General features: G+C 36.5%; 1 protein-coding gene across 5 annotated transcripts in view; it reads right to left on the reverse strand.

Moving 5' to 3' along the window:
- The window catches only part of MME (membrane metalloendopeptidase), a 101,232-nt gene that overhangs the window by 18,175 nt on the left and 58,127 nt on the right, over positions 1-24,930 (reverse strand). For all 5 annotated transcript variants that reach the window (XM_002759471.6, XM_078353993.1, XM_078353990.1 and 2 more), the window contains exons 11-17: positions 21,006-21,142; positions 20,803-20,896; positions 19,571-19,699; positions 18,704-18,802; positions 15,979-16,059; positions 14,562-14,665; positions 3,790-3,848 (exon numbers count right to left, since the gene is read on the reverse strand). In XM_002759471.6, the coding sequence (XP_002759517.1) occupies positions 3,790-3,848; positions 14,562-14,665; positions 15,979-16,059; positions 18,704-18,802; positions 19,571-19,699; positions 20,803-20,896; positions 21,006-21,142 (703 nt within the window). The remainder of the gene's footprint in view (positions 1-3,789; positions 3,849-14,561; positions 14,666-15,978; positions 16,060-18,703; positions 18,803-19,570; positions 19,700-20,802; positions 20,897-21,005; positions 21,143-24,930) is intronic.

Below are 24,930 nucleotides of genomic sequence, written 5' to 3' on the forward strand. Positions count from 1 at the left end.
GTTAATTAAATAAGTCACTGGTCTATGAAGCAACAGATTGTGTCTCCTCTTCTTCCTTTTCCCCTCCCCATCACAACTTCTGTGGTTTGTTTTTTGAAGGCTGCTAGCAATCCAATTTTAGAATATTTAATATAAAGCTTAAGGCAGCAATTAAGCAATTTTTTTTGGTGGAAAATAATTAAACATCCTTTTTTTGTGGGGGGGACAGGGTCTTACTCTGTCACCCAGGCTGGAGTGCAGTGGCGTGGCCTCGGCTCACTGCAACCTCTACCTTCCAGGCTTAAGAAATCCTCCCATCTCAGCCTCTCAAGTAGCTGGGACCACAGGTGCACACCAATATGTCCAGTTAATTTTTTGTAGTTTTTGGTAGAGACAGGGTTTTACCGTGTTGCCCAGGCTGTTATCAACTCCTGAGCTCAAGTAATCAGCCCAGCTTAGCTTTCCAAAGTACTGTGATTACAGGCATGAGCCACCATGCACAGCCCAACCATTCTTTTTATACTAAATGGAGTAACAATGTGTTTGGAAATAATCTTAATTTTCAAGTGTGAAAATAAAACTCCTAAGAATGAATAAGACAATTTAGAAAATTTAACTATCTCAAGGTATTTATATTCCACACAGGCTGAACACACTAAAGAACTTACACATTTGAGAAACTGAAAAAAAAATTATTTAAAAAATTATTTCTGCAATTTTAATGAAAAAGGAGAATACATTCAATCATTTCCTTCACTGAGATTTTAAGGTTTAATATGATGACAGAAGAGTGCCTGGAACTTACAGAGAACCATGTGACAAAACATTCAAGTCCAGCTTTCCTAATGTTATGGCCTTCTAGAGCTCCATGAAATAAACATGCAAGGAAGAGGAACAGCGGATTAAGCACTTTTAGTTTGCCTTCTTTCTTGGAAATTGACTTTTTTGTTGATATGAAGAGGCAGGAATGCATACAAATTGGAATGTCGCCTACATATGTGAGTTCTAACAAAATGGTGAAAACTGAATTGAGAAGTAGAAGTTATTGATATGAGTAAGTCTCTATATAACAAAACAATTTTTTTAAACATAACATAAAATGACCAGTCCCAAGAGAAAGTATATGAAATCAAATCTGGAGTATTCTATATGTCTATGTGTGTGTGTAGGGGGGAGGTGGGTCATTTATGTGGCACATGCTATTCTATAACCAATCCTAATTTTGTAATGGACATTATCCCAAATTCATTAAGGCAGTGTTGCAGAAGACATGTATATAGGTATGTCTGTGTATATTCGTATACAGATACACATTTTTTTTTGAGACAGAGTCTCTGTCACTCAGACTGGAGTGCAGTGGCATGATCTCAGCTCATTGCAACCCCTGCCTCCTGGGTTCAAGCAATTCTCCTGCCTCAGCCTCCCGAGTAGCTGGGATTACAGGCACCACCACTATGCCAGGCTAATTTTTGTATTTTTAGTAGAGATGGGGTTTCACCATATTGGGTCAGGCTGGTCTTGAACTCCTGAGTTCAGTTGATCCACCCACTTAGCCTTCCAAAGGGCTGGAATTACAGCATGAGCCACCGCGCCCAGCCCACATACACATTTCTACCAAGAAAAAAGATGGAGATTTAACTCTTCAACTATTTTTAGTTAAGACAATCCTCACTTTGAAGATTTAAATTTTCAAAGAGAAAAAGTGTACATTTCCAGGATTTTCCCTCTTTACTGTTCAAGAAGCCGACAATCACATAAAAAGAGGTTAACAAGTTTTCTTATTTTATATATCCATTGGATCTTTAAGGATCTTTGAAAACATCTTTTTAAAATAGTCAGAATTGTTATTATAGCTAATTCTTGATTTGCCAGAGGATTATGTTTATTTTGTGAAATGTTGGGCCACTTTTACCTTCTTTTTTCTTTTTCTGTGTGCTTCTTTGGTTTCAGGACATGAAACTCAAAATGAAAATATTTTCATCTCTTCTCTGATTGGGGAATCTCTGAATTGGGCCCATTTTGAGCCACCTCCAGGGACTTGGGGTACTTCAGAATCAAACAAGGTCCTGTCTTGGCATAAATGCCTGAGCCTGCTCTAGAGAACGGCTGAAGGACTGAACATGCCAGAGTGGTCCTACTGAGGATGCGTCAGCACCAGGTCTGATAGGATCCAGGGTCCTCCCTCGGCTGGACTGAAATGAAGCTGCATCCCTTAGTCTGCCCTAATGCAGAGCTAAGGGGCCTAAGTTGCCTCACTTTGACTTGAAATTCCATTGAAAGTTAATTATTCCATTTGTCTCAGTATCAAATGAACTAGATCTTACACTGACAGAACTACTGAATATTAAAAAGAGGGCTTCAAAGTGAAGACCCTCTAGAGATAAAGACATTTTAAAACAAGATCTAAATGGTTTCAAAGACTACATTATAAAGGACTGACTGCACAGGTTCTGAAGAGTTGAATCATTAAGCAGGTTCTGGTCTGGGTTTTAGCAATCATTTCCCTAGCAGAAAACATTCATTAGCTTAGACTTTGAGCTAAGTAATTTTAACCTGAGTAAACATATCTTATTTATTATTTATATGTTCTATAAAACAATCCTTTCTGGGTACTTTATATAATTCATTTTCAGGTAATATACCAAAGTAAATTGAAAATAGATTAAGGTTTTACTCCAAAAATAGAAATAATAAAAATACTAGAAGAAATGTAGATAACTTCTTAACCTAACTCTTGACTTGAAAGCAATAGGGAAAGGCATAATCAAACTTTAACATAAAAATATATAATTTATTTAAAGGTTAGTTTTTTTAACCAATGATAAATATCTGGTAAGATTTTTTATAATTTCTAATCTAATTGGTAATAGAATCAAATAAAAATGAGGCTTACAACAGACTCTGAGATATAAGAAGAATGGTTTAGAATAATGCTGAGATTATCATCTCTCTTAATTCTAGTGCACCTGAAGAACTGAGGGCACTGGTAGAAGTCTGTTCTACTATTTGTTTAGAATATTTCTGGCAGTACTGAATCAGCTGACTACTTTCTAATGCTAAAATCCCCTTGGAAAAAAAAATGGCCAATATATGTGATAAGTGATATAAAGTTCAAAGATGTCCAGGCCTTCCCAGGAAGAGAAAACTATCTTTGTCATATTATGTCATTCAGTTATTCATCATATATGATAATTTATTCATGTATTAATTTATGCATATGTATTTAATAATACTATTAGTGAACATATGAATTTTTTTCTTTTTTTATCCAATGTGGTTAGGTAAATACAATTTCAAATACTTCAATCTAATGTAATTGAGCTTCCAACTTTCTAAACCTGTTGGAGCCTTCCTGAATGAAGATGACATAGAATAGAACCATCTCTCATAGAGCCAGCATACAGAATTGCCAAGATTGGATCTGTGAAAAGTTGGCTCTTGAAACCTTAAACCACTTTAAGAAGCTAATGCTTAATGAGTCTTAAAGTAAATACAACTTTATACAGATATATTTAAGGGACTTAAAAATACTTAAAAATAAAAGTATTCAGAAACATGATAAATTATTTTAGATATAAGTAGGAATATTGTAAAAGAAACAAAACTACTTAATGTGATTTGTACTAATTTGAATTTTCCTATTATAGTGAAAAAAGTTAATGGATTCATTATTTTCAAGAAATGTATTCAATAGATCAATAACTCAGCATCAGCAGTGCTTGTTTAGAGGTATTGTAATTGGTCATACAATGTGCTACAGGTTGGGAACAATAGAGAAATATTAAATAATTATTTAAGAATACATCTTACCTATCTGATTTCTTCCTGAAGAGTAAAATGCATTGACTACAGCTGCTCCGCTTATCCACCTGCAGAAAGCATAAGAACTCATTACAAATGATACTGTATTATCTGATTAAATCCACTCATACAATTAAAGCATTATTACTATTCCTAGATTAATCTTACCTATCTGTTTGAAACATGATCAACAAATAAAAATTGGCTCATTAGGTGAGAGCTCTTTTGAAAGTATTTCTATTTCTTGAAAAACATCAGCATATATTCAAGTCTGTAATCTTTTATTTGCATGAATTTTTATGGAGGCATCTGATGTTGCAAAACCTATTAAAATGTATCACCTCAGAAACTGTAATGGGTTAAGATTGCATTAAAATTTATTTAGCTTTATGTTCCTGATACTGGGTAACTATGACGACGATTCTGGAGCAGTTGACAATACTGAAGTGTGGATCATTAAAACTTCAGATTCAAGTATATTAAAAATAATTAATTCCTGGTTTACAAAGAACCTTTTTGGGAACTAAGATACCTCAAGTAGTTGTCTCAGAGAAATATGTCTCTGATTATTGCCACTTAAACGTATTTTCAAAAAACACAACATTCCATCTAATTGAGCAAAGAAATATTTTTGTATGCCTTTAAAACGAAACCCAGGTCATCCTTAAGTAGAGCTGTCTGTCTATCTGTCTGTCTATACCATGTCTTAGGCTCTGTATAAAATCTAGAGATGCTATAAAATACAGTTCCTGACTTCAGGAAACAATAGTTCAGTTGAGGAGATGAGAAAAACGCATAAATAACTATAGGATGAATGAGAAAATGGAAAAAAATGGCTCGTGCATGATAATATGAGGGATGAGGCTAGGAATCAAAGTTCCCATGGCTTTCTGCTCAGATGTTATGAAGACTGCATATTAATAATCATGTGTTAAAACGTTTTGTGCAACAGAATTAAAGTTCTCATCTTAAAAGACTATTACAAATATCATTATTCACTCATTGGAAAAATGGACACTGCTTAACTTCAGATAACCTCTTAAATTTCAGCTCATATGCATGCACTTAAGATAATCATATATCATTCTTTAATGGCTTCACTGCAGTTGTTCTACTTTCATGGCAACTGTTAGTAAGACTGTTATTATCCTACTCACAGAAGAAATGTACAGTAATTAGTACAATGAGGTTATATCAGAACTGTTTCCAGACCCTGCTTTGCAGGTGAGCTGTACAAAGTCAGCAGCCCAAATCGGCACTTTAGTTGCAATGTCAGTAACTATTGTGAGATGTCAGAGGTAAATTTTATTTTGATCTCTTAAAAATAACTAGCAAAGGGCAATAAATAACAACTGACTGATAAATTCTAAGAAGGGATTTTCTTTCCGACAACTTAATAAGACTTTTTATATGAAGGATGTGGGACTTTAAAAAACAATCTAGTTAACATTTCTGTGAAGTTTTCTTCAGGAAGAAAATAAGGTCGGAGATAAGAAGAATGATTGATCAATGTGTTTCTTCCTTAGTTTGTGACTGCTGTTGTTTTAAATTGAGAAAGCATTTTTAAACAGGATGGGAGGACTGATATATCAGTCCTCCTTAATTTCCTCACAGCTGAGTCATCAGTATTTTAATATTTCTTGCAGGTTGATGATTACAACAGTATAATTTTATTTATTTTAATTAAACTCTATTTGCTTCCCACATAATTTGTGGTGACTCACAAGAAAAACATGTATTTGTAAACCCAGGATATTAGACTAGAACTGAGAGATCAGAAACTATGTAGAATAAGTAGATTTCATTTATGTGACTAAGAAATATTATAAAAGAAAATATTTATATAAACAAAAATCATGATTAGAAAATATATTATGACTATGTTTATATTTATATAAACAAAAATCGTGATTAGAAAATATATTATGACTATGTTTATATATATTCAAACAGTTACTATAATTCAGGTTCAGATATGGTACCAAGTTGCCTGGTAAGAAGGTCAAAATGGAAAATGTGCTGTTAGTACTCCTAGGGGGAAACATTGTTCCTCGCATAATTTGAAAAAGGTAATTCTGATGTGTCCTCGACATTTCATAGCAAACATGGCAGCAAATTTTACCTGTAAATAGCTTATAGTTTTTAATTGCTATAAAAGTTAATTTAAAAGGTACCTAGATCTCAGTGGTTTTAGGGTTCAGTTTCTCAGTTGTGAACTTCTGGGTTAGTGACAGTAAATTCTACATGGGCTTTTACAGGTCCTTACAAATAATAGTTGCAGATTGTTTGAGTCTGGACTAGTCAAAAATCTGAATATTGAAATAGAAAAGCCATTCCAAATTGTTTAAATTGTTATTACAGAGGGGAGGAACTAGATATATGAAACTAATGTTTCAGGTAACAGTAGATCAGAAAAATAGGACACAAATGAATGAGGTTTATATATTATCCATCTTGTGTCTATTGCTTTTGTAAAAACAAATGTCATACCTTTTGTTTTAGTGCTTTTCTGCTCTTCTGTTACATTACTTTGAGGGCTTTAAGACTGCCTTTTGATTTATGTTTGTAACTTTCCAGCAGGGAGAGTTTTGCATATTAAAATGTCCACTGTGAATTATACCTTCAAGAAAATAGGTAACTGTTTATGACCACCAAACGTTCAAATAAAATTAGAATTATGGCAGTTGGGTTTACACAGCATGAATGTATAGGTATTTGCCTTTTCTTCTTTGAGAAGAGAAAGTGAAATGGTGGTGATTCTTGTCCTAAAATAATAGATAGTGTAAGTTACCTGAAGATATCTTTGAAGTGTAGAGGCCAAACACTAACAGCCTCCACAGAGCAGTATCGGACTTGAGAGACGAAGCACTGTGTTCTTCCATTCCTCATTCTTTCTCCAGTGGTCTGTATGTATATGAATGTGGGGTGCATGTGGTATGAAGTGAAGAGTGGGGAAGCAGGAGAAAGAAACTGTATTTTTAATTTCTGAGATGTAATTTTGTCAGGTAAGCTTATTCTTGTTTGGGGGCATTCGGCAGTAAAGCTAAGAGGGGCCACTAGAAGCAGCATGGCTCCTCAAAGCTGAGCTAACAATGTGGGTGGGGAATAGTACTGACATACACTTGATAGAGGAGCCAGGTGTTTCTTTTCTAACTCTTATTACCCTGAGGAAGCTTAGTGCTGATGAATTTCACACACACACAGTAGTGTGCAGAAATCATTTTTATAGCTGGGAAGAAAAGCAGAAGATAACAGACTGATCCTATAGCCTTTTGGATATAATAAACCCACTAGATTGCAAAATCACCTAGAATAAATTTTTTTTCAGCTACTCTTGTGTAACTTAAAAATTTAAAACAACAAAATTGTTAATGTGCCTTTACTGCAAGTGTTCAATTTCTCAGCATTTAGTAGTCTCAAAGCAACTCATTTGAAATCAGCAGTACAATATGATAGTTTTTCTCTGTCTTCCTCCAGTCCCCTGGGTGGAAAGAATTCTTATCTTAGAATCACAACATGACTGCAATCCTTTACATTTATCAGTATTTTCTCATCAAGACTTCAAAGTTTTCCATATACTTTCATTCATCTTTCAAACCATCCATATAATATGTTTGCAGGTACAGAAACTGAGGCACAATATGGTTATTAAACTCTTTCCTAATATACATACAAACTAAGTTAGATAATTGAGAAAATAATATTTAAACTAAGAAAAATAGGAACCTGCTCACCTTCTAATCAAATCTACTTCTAAGCTGTGGCTCTGCATGATACACAAAATTTCATTACAGGGATTAATGCCATTTTCTTGCCATCCTCTTTAAAAATGATCATTTCTTGCTACTATGTCACAGTGGGTTACTATTTAGCAAGCATCTAAGTTATGTGCCAGGTGTATGATGCAACATACAACACAACCATGCAAGACAAAAGTAAAGTGATTATCACCAGATTATAAAGAAAAAATCTAGGTTCAGAGGTTAGGAGGCAAAGCAGAAATTATGACCCAGGTCTACTCCCCTCATTCCCTGACTCCACAGCACAGGCTCTTCCCAGTGATCTGTAAGTGTAACTTTTTACACAAAGGCAAAAGCAGTGGGATCAAAGAACTTCTTTTGTTGTGTAATGGTTGTTAACATAACTGAAGTACTCCCAGTGACTTAACCTGATTCTGTCTGAGGCTAAGACTCTCATTCTGACACTAACCTGAGAGAAGCCACTTCTCTTTCAACAAAAGGTAATGGAAAATTACTATTTCTTTCTTAGATGTTACCAGTTGTTCGCGTATAGTTCTGTTTGGCAATAAGGCATAATATTTTTAGTCTTCACTAGCCTTGTATATGTGTACATGCACATATGTGTGCACACACTCTTGGTACGCTAAATTCAGAGAAATTCCCAATTTCAGAGACACATGAGTGGGTGGATTGTTTCTGTCAGAATTATCTTTGGTGACCTTTCTCCTGATTTAAAGTAATTTCGAGAACTTCCAGGAACTGAAACCGATTCCATACTATATAACACTCAGTACTTATGTAACTTGACATAAGACTATTGTCTACCTAGCTCATGAGAAGGTAACTCCATGAAGGCAGAAATATTCCATGTTTTGTTCTTAATTGAATCCCTAGCGCTAAGACCAGTGGTGGGAGCACTCAGCTCTTTGGGTCTTGGTATATCACTGGGTCCTCCAAGCTCCAGGAGGGCTGACCCATTTTATCCGGTGACTCTAAGAAGGCACAGCGCACCGTTGCAATGCACATTGTAGCAGACGCCACTGAATGTTGTCCTTTCAAGAGATTATACTGAAATAAATGTATCAGAATTCTTGTGGAAAGTTCGTTCAGCTTAAATGGAAGTTTAAGACCTTTTAATTGTGTTGTTTGAAGATATAATTTTTGTTTTGTTTTTAAAAAGAACTACCTGAAACTTCAACCTTTAAATTATTCAGCTTCCTTTTCTAATTCCCCTTCCCCCTCTGAAAAACAAAACAAAAGTAAACAGAATCCCTCATCAAATGCTAACTAAAAAGCAGAAATCTTTTTGCCAATAAAACATATTTTGCTTGCAATCCCAAAACACATTGAAAATCTGCAGACTTTTTTGGCTTAATGGAAGCATAAATGGCAAAAATCTTAAATTTTCATCTGTTACAACATGTGCAGAACACGAGGATGCCATGGCAGACACTGCCTTGGGAAATTAAAGTGATTTGTTTAAGTTTAGTCTATCCCTTCTTTCTGGCTAATATTTGCTGAGTCAAATAATCTTTTTTACAAATCATCTCCATCTACATTTATGGAGATTCATTTGTCTCAAGTGTCCGGCCTCTGCCTGTGCACCCTGGATAGACCCAACTTCACACTGCTGGGCCATCATATTCACCCATATAGTTCTGCATAATTATTTTTCCTTTGATACCAAAGTTGAACAATAAAGAACTTAACTAGAAAGAAGACTGGTTCTAGAAACATCAGTAAAGTGGAAAATCAGAAAGGATCTTTTAGAAAGAAGCGAGGTACTTCTTTGCCACTCAAGAAGGTTTTTTTCTCTTGGGTCATTTGATGTGGAGAAGCTTAAGAGGAAAACTTCCTGGCTCCTATCAAAACTTCACAGTCAGGTCCACAGAACTTTAGTGCCAGAAAGAACCTTAAACGTATTCTACAGTCTAGCACAGCCTACTCGTTTTATAAAGAAAGAAACCACAAGGCTTTTAAAAGGACACAGGTAGTGAATGGCAGAACTGGGACACTAAAAGAGTATTGGGCACTCATCTCAGTGGCAAAACTAGTGTCACTTCCTAGGGTGCCAACTGCTCTGCCATTTTTGGGAGTGCTGGCCTTTCAGGAAATTTCTATATGCACCATGGAATCACAGATGTTGAGCTGCCAGCCTTAGGGGTTCCACTTATTTCAGGGGTGTGCCACCATCCAATTGGATGAGATTAGAAAAAAAAACACCATGTTTGAAGCAACCAAGGGGAAGACAGAAATGAGCTCATTTTTGTTTTGTCTTTAGTGAATCCTCTGTTCAACTCAATATTAATTTAAATGCTGACATTTTGATTCCAGAGGATATTTTATTAATAATAAAGGTTTAATTGTGGTTTGAAAAATTATTGTTCTAGCACTTTGTTTCCTGGTAATAGCACCAGCCAAACCCTGCCTTTCATCATATTTGACTTTTAATAACCTACCTCTTAAGATCATAGCCTCGAGTAAAGGGCAACATCTTGTTCACCTCTTTATCCTCTGTTGTGTTCAGCACCGTGCTCTACACAGAGTAGTTGCTCAATAAATGTTTATTGACCTGGCTCCTGTCAATGTTAGTGTGCTTTCATTTTGATGCAGAACAGCCAGAGAGACGCAGCAATGAAATCTCTTTTTGTACTTTATAAAAAGTTAACTCCAGGGCTCAACAGTTATGATTCACAAACACTAGCAACAATTATATCACAGAAGGTTCTGTCCTGAGAAACTGACAAAATAACATCGTCTAAAAACAACATTTTGTTTTGTTTTGTTCTTGTACATCTTTTTCTTTAGAGATTTATGTTTGTTCTATGAACTTTAAATGAAGATTCATGTTACTAAAAGTAAATATTTTAGAAATATTACTAAGTAACCAATGGATATTATATTCCTGACCCAGCACTATTTCTATGTTATAATGATATGTTTAAAATTCTTTACAAACTGGCGCCAAATCCTGAAATGACATAATGTTTGAGATGGTTTTGGAAACACATACTAAGCATCAGAAACCACACGAACTAATAGCTTTTGAAATTCAAACCCCTGTCCTTTGTAACTGCCAGCCGCTCCTAAGAGCAGAGGGAGGTCCTTTTAGCCAAATGATTAACTTGGGTGTCTCACGTGCAGTGTCTCACGTGCAGACTTCCTGACTTTTTCAATTTCTTGGATTTATTAAAGATGATGTGCATCTTCACCAGTCATGATGGTGAAATGCTTGATGTGACCATTCTTATTTTAGCAGCTGAGTTAGTTTTATCATCATTATCACGAATTGGCAATTTTATCATTTATTCGCCCCATAAACATTTATGAAGAGCTACATTATGTTCATTAGTGTTTAAGCTCGGGTGATACATATATCTGGTTTCTGCTTTCAACAGGGGCTAGTCCAACTAAATGTAGTAAAATGTACTGGAACTTTGACCAAAATGTACAAAGTGTAGTGCAGCCCAAGGAGAAGAGAAATATGCAGTGGGGTGCTATGAGGAAGGAGGTAATACTTAACATTTAATCGAACCATGTGTAAGTTTCTGTTACGTGAACCAGGGCATAAAGGGTGGTCCAGGGAAACAGAGCAAGACTTGGGAAAGACAGAGAAAAGATATGGAAATAATATATATGGCTGGCACTTCGGGAAATGGTGAGGTGTAGGATGAATGTGAAGGAACTATGGAGAGCTAGTGTGGGATATGGTTCTCTTTTCAAAGATGTCACACATCATAAGACAGGCAACAGGGACACACTGAAGTGTTTTCTTCAGGAAATAACATAAATAACATGCCAATTTGTGACTTCAAAAAGAATCTCTAAGGTAGCAGTGTGGAGGATAAACTGAAGGTATACAAGATGATTCGTAATAAAAATTAGGATAATAGCTTAGATGAGTCGATGAACAATGAGAAATGTCTGAATTACAGAAGTGACGATGGGAATGGTGAGCTGGAGATCCCCTCTCCCCACTCCTACATCATATTTAATTAACAGCTGGTGGATGCAGACTTTTTTTTTTTTTGATGGAGATTTGAATTAACTATCACTGTATATGTCAGGAATAACAGAACGATATCAGTCTAGGATGATTAAAATGAGTCCCTGGTTTCTCTCTTGGTAGCAGTAAAATGGAGGCTATTAGAAAATTGGCAGATATACATTTTTGCCTAAATGACAAATGCTGTGTTTGTAGATTCAGTAAGACATCTACATGGAGATGTTTCATAAGCATCTAGACATTTGGATTTGAACCTCAGCAAATGGATCTGAGTCAAATACAAATATTCAGCTAACATGATGATGATAGAAGATATGAAGAAGTATATGAGTTTGCCCAGTGAGAGCATGTGAACTGGGGAAAAAAGTGTCTAGAGGTTTACTGTTCGGTGAATTGAATTTATATTAGTTGCTGCCTTGAAAATTTGATGCATCATCATTTCTCTAAAGTACCCTACAATATAACCCTACAAAAGTCTAAACTGGGAACCCTCAATTTTGGGTATGCACACATATTTCTCTTTTGCGACTTCGGGAGTGAGGATCTTGAGCATCTGAAAATGTAATTCTCTGAGCTGTAATACAGGCTATGTGAAAGAGTAGAAGCAATAGGAATGATCTCGCTAAACATATATAGCAAGGACTTGAACTTGATGTCCCATAAAAAATAAAAGAAAAAAGAGTAATGACTTTATTCCTATTTAAGCAGGTTCAAAATAAGTCAGTAATTTTTCCTGCAAGAAACCTTAATAAAATAAGAGGAGATTTGACCATGTTGTATCCTAGAGGGCTCAGTCTTAATGATTTGATGCAATTACTGTCAGAGGGTTTCGGATTATTTTGGAAGATAAAAATAAATTTTAAACCTAAACTGCCAAGTGAAAGGCATCATCTTGTGAAAATTCCATAAAATTGGATATGAATAGGAATGACGTCATATAAAAAGGAACTAACACTAACTCAGGGGTTCTCACTTGGTGGGTGGTACTTAAAAAGAATACCAGTAACTGGGTTCCAGCTACAGAGCAATTACATCACATTCTAGGGTGCTTGAGTTGGGGAACCAGTATTTTTTTAAATGTTCCCCAGATGATTATAATGTGCAGCTAGAGTTTTGAACCTTTGTATCTGGTAAACAGGCAGAATATAGGAAAGGAAGAAAAACTGGCTCTGTATGGCAAAGAAGACCTTAGAATTCATATTGCATTTGTGATCATCAGAAGCTCAAGGGGAGGACCCAAAAAGTACTCTGAAGTATGCATGTTATTGACCAAATGTTCATTAAAATATTGTATACACTTTTGGCTTCTGATTATCTATCTTAAAAAGAGAAGAATGCAGAGAAAATCAGCCCATATGATGGAAGGGAATGAACAGTATAAATTATATGAAAAAATGATTATGAAACTGGCACTACATCAACTTCAAAACAAAACATCAAGCAATAATTCAACAACTATTTTTAGAATTATGAAGAAATTTCCTGATGTCCTATGGGTACTGATTAATTTGGCCATTTCAGAAATACTATTTGACAGTCTGTAGATATTTTATAGTGCTAACAATTATTAAATCTTAGCATGTCTATTTTTAAGGAAATACGAATATACAGACTTCTAAAAAATTTCTCAGATTATAAATTCACCCAGATAATTATTTTGCATGACTTTTTGTGTGTTCTGAGTGACAGGATATGGTAACTTGATTGCAATGCCAAGCACGTGTATCCACACTCCTTTCCCAGATGGGACACTAACGATTGTATAATATTTGCAATCCCATTTTTAGCATCAGACAACACACTATTTGTTTCAACATAAACTTAGAAGTCAGCAAAAGAGTTGCTCTCTCTCTCAGGACACCTCAGTGTTGCAAGAGTTCAACATGTTGAGTAAGGATTGAAATGTACTGGCATTTGCATTAGCAGTTTCGTCCAACCTGTACTTGGTTTGCTGAGAACAGAACAGGCTCATCATCAAATAAGCCCACGGCACTTTGTACTTTTCTTGGCATGACATTTCCCTACTGGTGGTGCAGTTTGTTACATCATGTCCTGTCTATCTTCTGCTCTTGTCACGTAATCAAAGTTCACCTTTGATTCTCCCAGTACCCAATGACACCTGGACTTCGTGTTTCAAAATATTAAATAAATAAATGCATGAAAGAATAAATGAATGCATGAATGAACTGAGCACCTCTTTGGCATGTTATTGTGTTAGTTACCACACAAATTAAGTTAGTATATTTATTTTTCACTTGCTCACTCACTCATTAATTTAGTTTTAACTGATATTCTTCAGTGTGCTAGATGCTGAGACTTTATGGTCAAAAGGAATAGCCCCTGTTCTCTAGGGGCTAAGAGCCTAAGGAGAAAAAGTCAACATAAGTGGTTCTAGAAATTTAAGTGCATAAACACATACGCTGATAAATATGTTATATATGTCTATTCAATAGAAAAAATAAACTCTAAACTAATAGTTATTTATGAAGTACTGATGTCACCAATAAACAGCGATTAAGAGTATATGAAGACTATGAATAAGAATGGTTCCTGGTGTCTCCTATTTGACTACCACAGGGTTTAGAAAAGTCTTACATTAACTATCTCTGAAGGGGATGGCGTTGTGGGATTGACTGATAGAAAAAAGGTGAGGTTGTCAGCAGAAAAAAATTCTGGATACAGAGTAAGGCCTAAGAGAAGGCTTAAAGGAGCTATGGATTGGCTTACTTAAGTTAAGGTGTTTTTGAGAATGTTGTTTACAAATAAATTGAGCTGATAGATAATAATATAAAAAGAAACAAAAGAAATGAGATAAATTTGAGGATACCTTAATGCAAAAGATACTTTAATTTGGTTAAATTCCTGATCCATATCTTTATTATACTATAATTAGATGCTTTTAGAAGTTCTTAGTAAAAAGAGAATGTTGTACTTTTTAATATTTTTCTAACTGAGGCTCTTTCACTTAATCTAACAAAGAAGGGAGGGAAAGACCTGCTTCTAAATGAGCACATTAGAAACAAGAATATACGCACTCGTCTTTGTCCACCTTTTCTCGGAGCTTCTTTAGTTGTTTACTTTGGCTGAATTTCAAATTTTGAATTATGTTCTCGAAGTATTCATCTTCTTTGTAGTTCAACTAGATTACATATTTCAGGAGAAATATTAAAACCAATTATCTTCTAAATTTTTACTTTAAACATAGGGGATATTTTCTTAAATTAGTCAATAAAGTTAACAGAGAGCATTAAAAAACTTACCATTAAAGGATGTAGTTCCAATTAAGCTAGTTCTGTTAGTATATCACAGGTCAGTACTCTAACCAAATCACGAATTCAGTCTATTATTTCGTAATAATCAAAGGAAACCAAGTGTCAAAGAAACCTCACATTATTGACATTAATCCTCACATAACACAGGTGGATAATGGCACATTCTTATTTAGTACTTACCATGTGCTAAGTACTGTTCTAAGTACTTGAAATTATATATTATACTCATTTAATTCTGTTATACTAATAGAATCGAACATTATGCTCATTTAGTACAGATGAACTAAGGGCTCCTATCCCCATTTTAAAGTCCAGGAACCTGAGATACAGTTTAGTCACTTTCCCAAGTTTAAATAAGTGGTGGAACTGGGATCTGGAACAAAGGAGCCTGGCTTTGTTCCTAGCCACTACACTCTTGCTGTAAGGACCCCTGGGACTTACAAGCTGTAACCAGCTCATTTAAAAGAGAAAGTCAAGTTTCTTCTGCAAATGGAAAGAGAAGAAGGCAGTATGGCTTGCAAATCCCCATGCTAAACTAGTAATCAATGAGTGAGAAATCACTGTCATCCGGGGACCTGGGCAAGGATCACCTCGCTGTCACCAGGGTATCACGTAGTATGGTGACCACAAAGTTAGCAACAGCACTTTCAGTTGAGTCTGAAATCAGCACTTTAGTTACTTTAAGCAACTGTCTGCTCTTTTAACTGTTGTATTTCCAGGGCAGAACAAAATAGCTTTTAGTTCTCAAAATCGGGGTTTGTTTTGTTTGTTTGCTTTTAAAATAGAGTAAGCATGAACCGGTTTATCCAGTACAGGAAAACTTAGAACGTGGAGGGAAACTCGAAGCCTGTGTAAAACGTGATAAGGAGCCTGAGAGTCTGCCTCTTGTTCATCACCTTGATGTCTATCCCTTGATACTCTTTAAAGGACACCAGATGTTACTTACTGTTCTTAAAATGGAATATATGGAAACCAAATGAACAATAACCAAATATAATCCTGGCTAATGAAAACAAAAAGGCTAAAACAAGTATCATTCTGGCACTAGCGTTGAACATTTTATATAATAAGACCTGGGGTTTTAGGCTACTTCACATAATTTCAGGCACCCCATAGCTAAAAACGACACTACCACCAGCCTCAGGTATATCAGTGGCCCAGACTCTCTATAGAGACTTACCTCCAGGTACTCGTTATTCAGTTTGTTATCATCTGCAATAATGTCATCAGGATAGCCGATTCGTTCTTTAATTGCTAAGGCCTATGGAAATTAAAATACTGAATGTGAAGATGATTATATAACTTTCAGATACAAACTTGTAATCTGCCGATAACTAGCAATTGAATAATTAATGTCATAATTATTGATGACATTACTTGATCCACACTGTTCATAAAATGAGTGTCTAACATATTTAAACAGATATCGTAGCAATGGCTTGTTTTTCGGGAGGTTCAAGAATAAATAAAAAACGGGTCTGAAATTTAGTTTCTAATGCCTTTTCCTTATAGGCTGCAGCTTTCTCAAGAAAACCAACATAAAAACTGACAAAACTCATTATTCTACATATTTAGTACTTTTATAAATTTTTTCTCTCAAAGGCTTTTTTTTTTTCAATTTCTCAGAAGGAGTAATATAGTAAAATAGCTTCCATTCTAGCAGGTTATAATTATCTTTCCACTTTGTTGATTCGGCTGAGAAAACAGATATGGGCTTACAGGTTTACTGCTCATATTATTCCTAAATATTGGTTCCTAGAGTTTTTATGTTCTCCTTTATTCTCTAAAGTCAGTGTACCTATCTTCTCAAGTTCAATAAATGACATTAATTAGAAAAGCGGAAAACAGAATTTTCCTTGTTATTCCAGCTCATACTTATCATGTATTTACCATCTTTTTTTTTTCTTTTGAGACAAGGTGTTGCTCTGTTGCCCAGGCTGAAGTGCAGTAGAGCAATCAGGGCTCACTGCAACCACTGCCTCCCAGGCTCAAGTGATCTTCCCATCTCAGCATCCCAAACGGCTGGGACTACAGGCATGCACCACCACGTCCAGATAACTTTTGTATTTTCTATAGAGACAGCATTTCGCCATGTTGCCCAGGTTAATCTCAAACTCTTGGGCTCAAGCAATCTGCCTGCCTCAGTCTCCCAAAGTGCTGGGATTACACCAGTGAGTCATTGCAACTGGCCTATTTACCACTATTTCTAATGTTCATTTTGAATTATTTTAAAATGGTTTATTTTACTTATTTTATTATTTCATTATCACTTGTTTACTACTTGCTATTTCTATTTTTATTTCTCTCTTGATTTTATCAGTGACATCTGACTTTTGCTTCTACCACTTCATATCACTCTTAAATAATTTAATTAATTTAAATTTTCATGGAGAGTTTAGCCTGTATCTCTGAGTTACATGGTGTGCCATCACATGGATGTGGTTTTATTACAAATCTTTTACATGAGCCCAGGGTTTCCCCAGTCAGTGGATCAAGCCTCATATGTATCACTGAAGTCACTAAGGCCGAGCCCATTTTCTTGTAAGTTTCCACACCATCAGTCATTACAAACCAGCCCTCACTCAATGAAACTTTATTTCCTGTAAGACATTTCCCTAGAGAATGTTCTAAAGGACACAAATTCTACAGAAAGTATAAGGTAGTACACACAAAAAAATTTATTGTCAATTGCTTTGGGTAAAAACACTGTAGCAAAAACATTAAGCAAGTTTCTCTATTGTAGGACTTCTTACAATTAAAAATAGGTTAGATTCTAAGGCTAGAATCATAGGTTATTATAAATGTCCAAGATCAGAAATTAATTTATCAATTTAATCATTCGACATATTTCAGTGGTCTACCAAGAGCCACGTATGTTTTAAAGGGCTGAGGATATAATGCTAAGCAGTATTTTCTGCCCTCCCCTGCCCATAAATAGCTTATTGTAAACAACAATGATGAGCAGTGAAATAAACATTAACTCCAAAGTATGATGATAAAATTGCACCCTAGGAGCATGTAACCCTGCCTATGGTGAGATGAAGGAAGACATTCTATAAGAAGTGTTCACCAAACTCTTTGACCATAAGCGTCTTGTGGAACAACTTGCATGTCCGGTATTTTGTGACACAACTCTGGAAATGCTGATCTAGAACAATCCAACTGGCTTTACCAAGCAGAACCATGTCATGCACAGTTGCGACATGAAAGGAGCAAATCCAACCTGAGTATCTGAAGAGTTGGCCAGAGTGTTGAAAAGATAGCAATACTGGGGACCTAGGTTCTAGGCCTAACCCACTCAGGGCTCTTTGAAAGCTGAAAAAAGACTGTCCTTTCATATGATTTAATTCTAAAACAAAACTAGACCAGAGGGTGATTATCTTATTAAAATAAATTTATTATGGTCTCCTCTATCAATCCAAATAGCCTGCGTTTTCTGCCACCCTAACTACAGAGATTAGTCAGAACTGCTCATAAAGCACGTTCACAGTTCTCACAGGACATGTTCTAAAGACAAATGATCATGGTAAATTTAAACCTAAGATTTCCTGAGATATCTTAAACCACTCTTAAGCAAGACAGTAAAAGTCTCAATAATAGCTGCACATTATGGGTAGGCAGGAATAGTTATAAAAAAGCTTCTTCAACATTTCCTTAATGACTGATCTTATAAGGCACCAATAATGCACATTTGCTTGAACAGAAACTTAATATTTTCACCTTGCTAGAGTATTGGTTGCAGAGATAAAAGATCAAGATCATAAAAATACATCTTTATTCAAAAAAACTCTTCCTGGAGACATTGCATCTTGAAGGAGCTTACAAGATTTTATGCAATCTTTGATTATATTTTTTTCTAAATGTTTTTAAAGTTAATCTTTTCTAGTTAGCTGCCTGCTCTTTACCTTTTCTTCAGCTCTCTTTTTTGTCTCAGCATCCATCCAAGTGAGGTCATCTAAAGTCTGAATAAAAACTTCTCGGATCTGTGCAATCAGGTCCTCAACCTCAAATCAGAACAAAAGACACATATAGGCCATTAATTCACTCTTTGTAACACAGATTTTTAAAAATAGAGCAACATGTTGTTTTCATATGACTTAATAATATGTTAATAAGTGTAAATTTATAGACAAACTGTGACCTAAGCTGATAGATATAAGGGATCATTATATTTTTAAAGAAACATTGCTGCTATCACACTCTTGATTAAATAGGTCTTAATATATGGATTAATGTAAAAATCATTTTCAGAATGTAACGGTTTCACTATCATACTAGAAGAACTAACATAAAATATTAGTGCTGTCGTTCCCATTGGTGGTTTGGCTAAGGATAAAGTGACATTTCAATAAATTCTTTCATTAAATTCCATTGTCTTCATTTCTATAACAACAAAAAATAAAGCACATTTCTTATACTTCAAATAAATCCTGTCTTCCTTTCTATGTTTTTAAGAAAATGCTAATAATTTTGGGGAAATTTTGATAATAGAAGAGTTTGTAAAAGACGATATAATTTGAACATGTGACTGGGCACTCTGAATATACTGCTTCTGGAAAATGGTGAGTTGGTTTTGGACTATTAGGAGCAAAACATAACTAGATTCTTGAGGAAAGCAAGGGAAGATTTATTGGGAAACAATGGCATATTATGACTCAGAAGTCCTCTGCCTAAATTAATAAAATTTTAGCCAAATGATGTAATTGCCCATCACTATGAACAAACTGATAGCGTCATGTAAAACTGACAGTGTATTATTCTGAAAACATTACCACGTGTTTACTCTCTCCAGCAAATGCTGCTTCCACATAAAGCCTCCCCACGGCATTTTCCATATTCCCATTGACATAGTTTGCGCAACGTCTCCAAGTTGCTGTTTCTGAGGTTGTACCATAAAGGGCCTACGGAAGAGAAAAAAGAAATGGCATTTGACCAGAAGGACAGGTCTGGAGCATCTTAACAGCACACATTTCAAAAATGTCTCATCTAAGTTCTTAAAATATTCATCACTTCTCCTTACAAGGCACATGTCCCTAGCCTATAATGAAATGTGATCCAAATGGACTGTTTACTTATATATGATCTGAAAACTGTCATATTTTCAGTAGATGTCCCAGTAGAACTTTTGGCGATTACAAGTTAATATCGTTGTAGAAAGCATTAGAAAAAAACCCACAACACTGTAACCACTATACAAACTTAAAACGTGAAGTCATATTCAATAAATGCAATGGGGGAAATATGGTATACAAGAAAACACATTCCTGCTTTTCAAGGTTTTAGCTGAACTCTGAGTACTTAGAAAACCTGTATGTGTATAAATTTAAGAATAATGGGATAACCTAGGTAAGGAAGCTTTAGCACAGCACCATTTTTGCATTCTTCGTTTTAAAAATATGACGACAGTTTCTTTTCAAGGATAAAAACTGGAAATTTCAACAAATCAAAGTTATTTTCTTTCCAAGACACCAATTAACATGTGTGCTAGAGTCTCTCCTTCCTCAATCCCTACTGTCTACTCCCCTTACCATAGTACCAAAATGGTGACTGTTTAAATAACATAGTATAGGCTAAGAAAAGGTCTTAAATTTAACTCCAGGTAGGTGTACTTTGAACAGACTGTCCCCATCAATATAGTCCATCTGTGTATATGTCCAAGATGCAAAAAGCACCTGAAAATCAAGTTAATTGAGATAGACAACCCTGAAATTATTTTTATTTTAAAAAATCAAGACAGTATTCTTTCATGAACTGCGTAGATAAACCAAATGCAAATCCTTACAGGACAATGCAATCATGGTGCCATGTAGACTATCATAAGATGGCAAATCCCAAGAAGACTTATCTCTCTTGGCAACATACCCTAAATATGTGAAAGATAACCAGTTTTGGCATTTTGTCCCTTCGCAAAGTTCACCACATTCTAGCAGTGTACATGGCAAGCCTTCATTACCATGTATCGCTTTATGCTTTAAGTCTTAAGAAAAGAGATTTTTTTCTTCACCTTGCGGAAAGCATTTCTGGACTCCTTGTAGGTTCGGCTGAGGCTGCTTACAAGATCCATTATGAATCTCCAGGACATTAAATTTTGAAGATCTCTGTATAAAAAAACCCACCACCCAGCAACAGAAAAGATGAGGCTGCAAAGTTTCTGAAGAGTGATATGAAATGCAAACTTTGAGGACATGGGCACTATGACATACCTACCTGGCAGAATATTTGGTAAGAATGGGCTTAAGTTTGGTTAAATATTCTGGAGCATAAACAACCACATCTTCTTCATTTGGAATATTAATATTCACAGTTGACATGATTTCATTTGTGAAATTTGACCAGCTGAATGGCTGGAAAAAAGCAGGCATGAAAGATTCAGAAATTAGGGATCTCTCTTCCTGGTACCAAGATCCAGTTATAGTTACAGGGTTGGACATTAAAGGTGTCAGTTGCATCATATAATCATCACAATGCTCAGTTTGATATTCACTTGGGACCCTTCCTCAATTGTTTCAATCAGTTTTAAAATAAAACCTAGTTCTGCCAGGTGATTATTTACAAAGCATAATTAAACTAACCATTTGAGAGCAAAAACAAAGCCTCTAAGCTGAGTGAACATATAACTAGAAATTAGGCTTAATGTCATCTTCTTGCTGTAACCAATATAGAAAATAAAAATAGAAACATTTCAAAATAAAGCTTTTTTGGTTTATGCAAAAGTCAAAATGTGTATAAAGTGTTTATCTCTTCTTTTTTTTTTTTGGTGAGATGGAGTCTCACTCTGTCACCCAGGCTGGAGTTCAGTGGTACGATCTTGGCTCACTGCAACCTTCACCTCCTTGATTAAAGCAACTCCCCTGCCTCAGCCTCCTGAGTAGCTGGGATTATGGGTGCATGGCACCATGCCCAGCTAATTTTTTTTTGTATTTTTAGTAAAGATGAGGTTTCATCAAAAGTGTTTATCTTTTAAAAGCAGATATTAATAAACAGTTCATTCAAACACAGTAACACATATAAATGGAAATCCTACTATAGATGAAAACATACTGTTATAGCCGTGGTACAGTGGTGTTATGAAGTCAAAGAAAACAGCGTCTTTTCAATGATCAGCATTGGGTCTATAGGGATACCACTTTTATGCTTCAGAAGCTAAGTCTGGAGTTACCAAAAGATAAAATCTTATCTTTCTAAATGGGAATTGAGAAGGTTTAAGACTATCAATATCTTCGGCTGTATTTTACACACACAAATACACATACACACAAACACAATTACACATCATTTATTGAGTATGGGGTGCCTTGCTATATACTTTTCCTAATTTCCTTTGATGGTTTAGGTCATTCTTTCAAAACATATTTATTAAACACTTATATATTAAAAAGTTCTGAGTAAGATGCCTAATCCAATAATTAATGTCTTTGGAAAAATCCTTGTTAACAAGAATTAGTCCCAAAGATAATGTCATCGCTGAATGTGGTAGTTTGTAGATTTTCCCATGGATGTTGCTTCATTTCCTGGCTGTATGCATCAAGTAATATACAACAATAAATGCATGGCCACAAAAAGAGATTACTGGATACTAGGTAAAAAAAAAAAGAAGTCATTTCTGTTTATAAATGGAATCTATGAGATAGATTTTCTTTTTATTTGTGTTCTATTTCTGAATTATTGTTCTGAACACCTCTATAGATGGCCTTGATGAGAACATGGGAAGTTCTATGAATAAGTTATCCTTTTTAGGAGTTAAAAGGAAATCTAGAGCTTTTTTTGTGTGACTGTCCAAGTTTCATGACTATATAATGGCCTTTCAGAAAGATTTTCAGTTTTAGCATTTTCCAAACCCTTTTCTATGGGAGTTTCTAGTATTATTCTATAGCTGCCTCAAAAGGAATTTTACCAGCTGGGAATGGTGGCTCACACCTGTAATCCTAACACTGGGAGGCGGAGGTGGGCAGATCACTTGAGCTCGGGAGTTCAAGACCAGACTGGCCAAACCTCATCTCTACTACAAATACAAATATTAGCCAGATATGGTGGCGCATGCCTGTAGTCCAAGCTACTTGGGAGGTGGAGGCAGGAGAATCGCTTGAGCCTGTGAGGCAGAGGTTGCAGTGAGCTGAGATTGTGTCACTGCACTCCAGCCTGGGCAACAGAGTGAGACTCTGTCAAAAAGAAAGGAGAGGGGGAAGGACTCAAGATGGCACTGTGAGAACAACCCAGGATTAAAGCTCTCGTTGAATCCACGGAGAGGTGAGTCAGAGCTGCATTTCCAGACTGATATTTGTTGCCCACAGAACGGGGAAATTCTCAAGTATAAAGGAGACGCGAGACGCCAGGAAGAAGTACCGCCTGGAGAAGCCGGCAGCTGGGGTGGCGGCAGCCGGCCCTACCCAGTGCTCCCCACAGGGCGCCCTTGTCCCAGTGCCCTGTTGAACTGGCAACCTGAGACTTGAGAGGGCTGGACTTGAGACTGAATGGGACTTGGACAGTGGGCCAGCCCAGGGGATTGCAGGGACACAGCATTTGGGGTAGCCCAGTGGGACGGACAAAACCGCGATTCCAAACGCTCCCTGTGCAGATGGTCTCTGAGATGCTATGGGGAGGGGCGTCCACCATTACCAAGGCAACCCGCCCCTACTGAGATACACGCCCACTGCTGACGCAGCCTGCCGTTGCCGAGGCAACCCGCCCCTACTGAGATACACGCCCACTGCTGACGCAGCCTGCCGTTGCCGAGGCAACCCGCTCCAACAGAGAGACTCCGCCGCAGGGCGTAGCCCGCGGCAGAGACCACAGCAGAACAGCAGAGCCTGCAGCAACAAGGCAAACCACACAACAGCAGGGCGGAGCCTCGGCAGGTAAACAGTGACTAGACTGCCTCCTAGCTGGGCAGGACACCTCAACGGACATCCAAAAATAAAGCCCGAACCCCCCAAGACAGAGCATTTGGGAAAAAAAGGGTTTTTTTAATGAGCTCTGTCACAGCAGAATCAAACATAGCAGCCTAACAGCCCTGAATGAACAACAGAGCTCACAGCTCAGCAATTGAGCTCCTATAAAGTACAGACTGTCTCCTCAAGCAGCTCCCTGACCCCTCTATATCCAAAAGACTCACATTTGGCAGGCATCATCCTGAAACAAAGATAGCAGAAAAAGAAACTGGTAGCATCCCTCACTGTTCCACAGCTGCTATAGGTGCACTCCAGACAAGCAGGGCCTGGAATGGACCTCAGCAGTCGTACAGCAAATTGGCTAGACTGGTAGAAGGAAAACCAAGTAACAGAAATACTCCATCATCAACAATCTGGGTGTCCACTCAGAGACCCAATCGAAAAGTCAGCAACTACGCAGACGACAAGCGGATAAATCCACAAAGATGGAAAGAAACCAGCGCAAAAAGGAGGAAAACACCTGAAACCAGAACACCTCGCCTCCTAGAAAGGACCAAAACTCCTCACCAACAAGGGAACAAAGCTGGACGGAGAATGACTGTGACGAAATGACGAAATTAGACTTCAGAAGGTGGATAATAAGAAACTTTTGTGAGCTAAAAGAACATGTATTAAATCAATGCCAAGAAACTAAGGAACTTGAAAAAAGATTTGAGGAAATGATAACAAGAATGGATAACTTAGTGAGGAATATGAATGAATTAAAGGAGCTGAAAAACACAATACGAGAACTTCGCGAAGCATGCACAAGATTCAATAGCCGAATTGACCAAGCAGAAGAAAGAATATCTGAAGTCGAAGACCAACTCAATGAAATAAAATGAGAAACCAAGATTAGAGAAAAAAGCGCAAAAAGGAATGAACAAAGTCTCCAAGAAATGTGGGACAATGTGAAAAGACCTAACCTACGTTTGATAGGTGTACCAGAAGGGGACGAAGAGAATGAATCCAAGCTGGAAAACACTCTTTAGGACATCATTCAGGAAAATTTCCCCCACCTAGCAAGACAGGCCAACACTCAAATGCAGGAAATACAGAGAACACCACAAAGATATTCCGCAAGAAGAGCAACCCCAAGGCACATAATCGTCAGATTCAACAAGGTTGAAATAAAGGAGAAAATACTAAGGGCAGCCAGAGAGAAAGGTCGGGTCACCCACAAAGGGAAGACCATCAGACTCACA

This window comes from Callithrix jacchus, chromosome 17, assembly GCF_049354715.1.
Source record: "Callithrix jacchus isolate 240 chromosome 17, calJac240_pri, whole genome shotgun sequence".
NCBI lineage: Eukaryota > Metazoa > Chordata > Mammalia > Primates > Cebidae > Callithrix > Callithrix jacchus.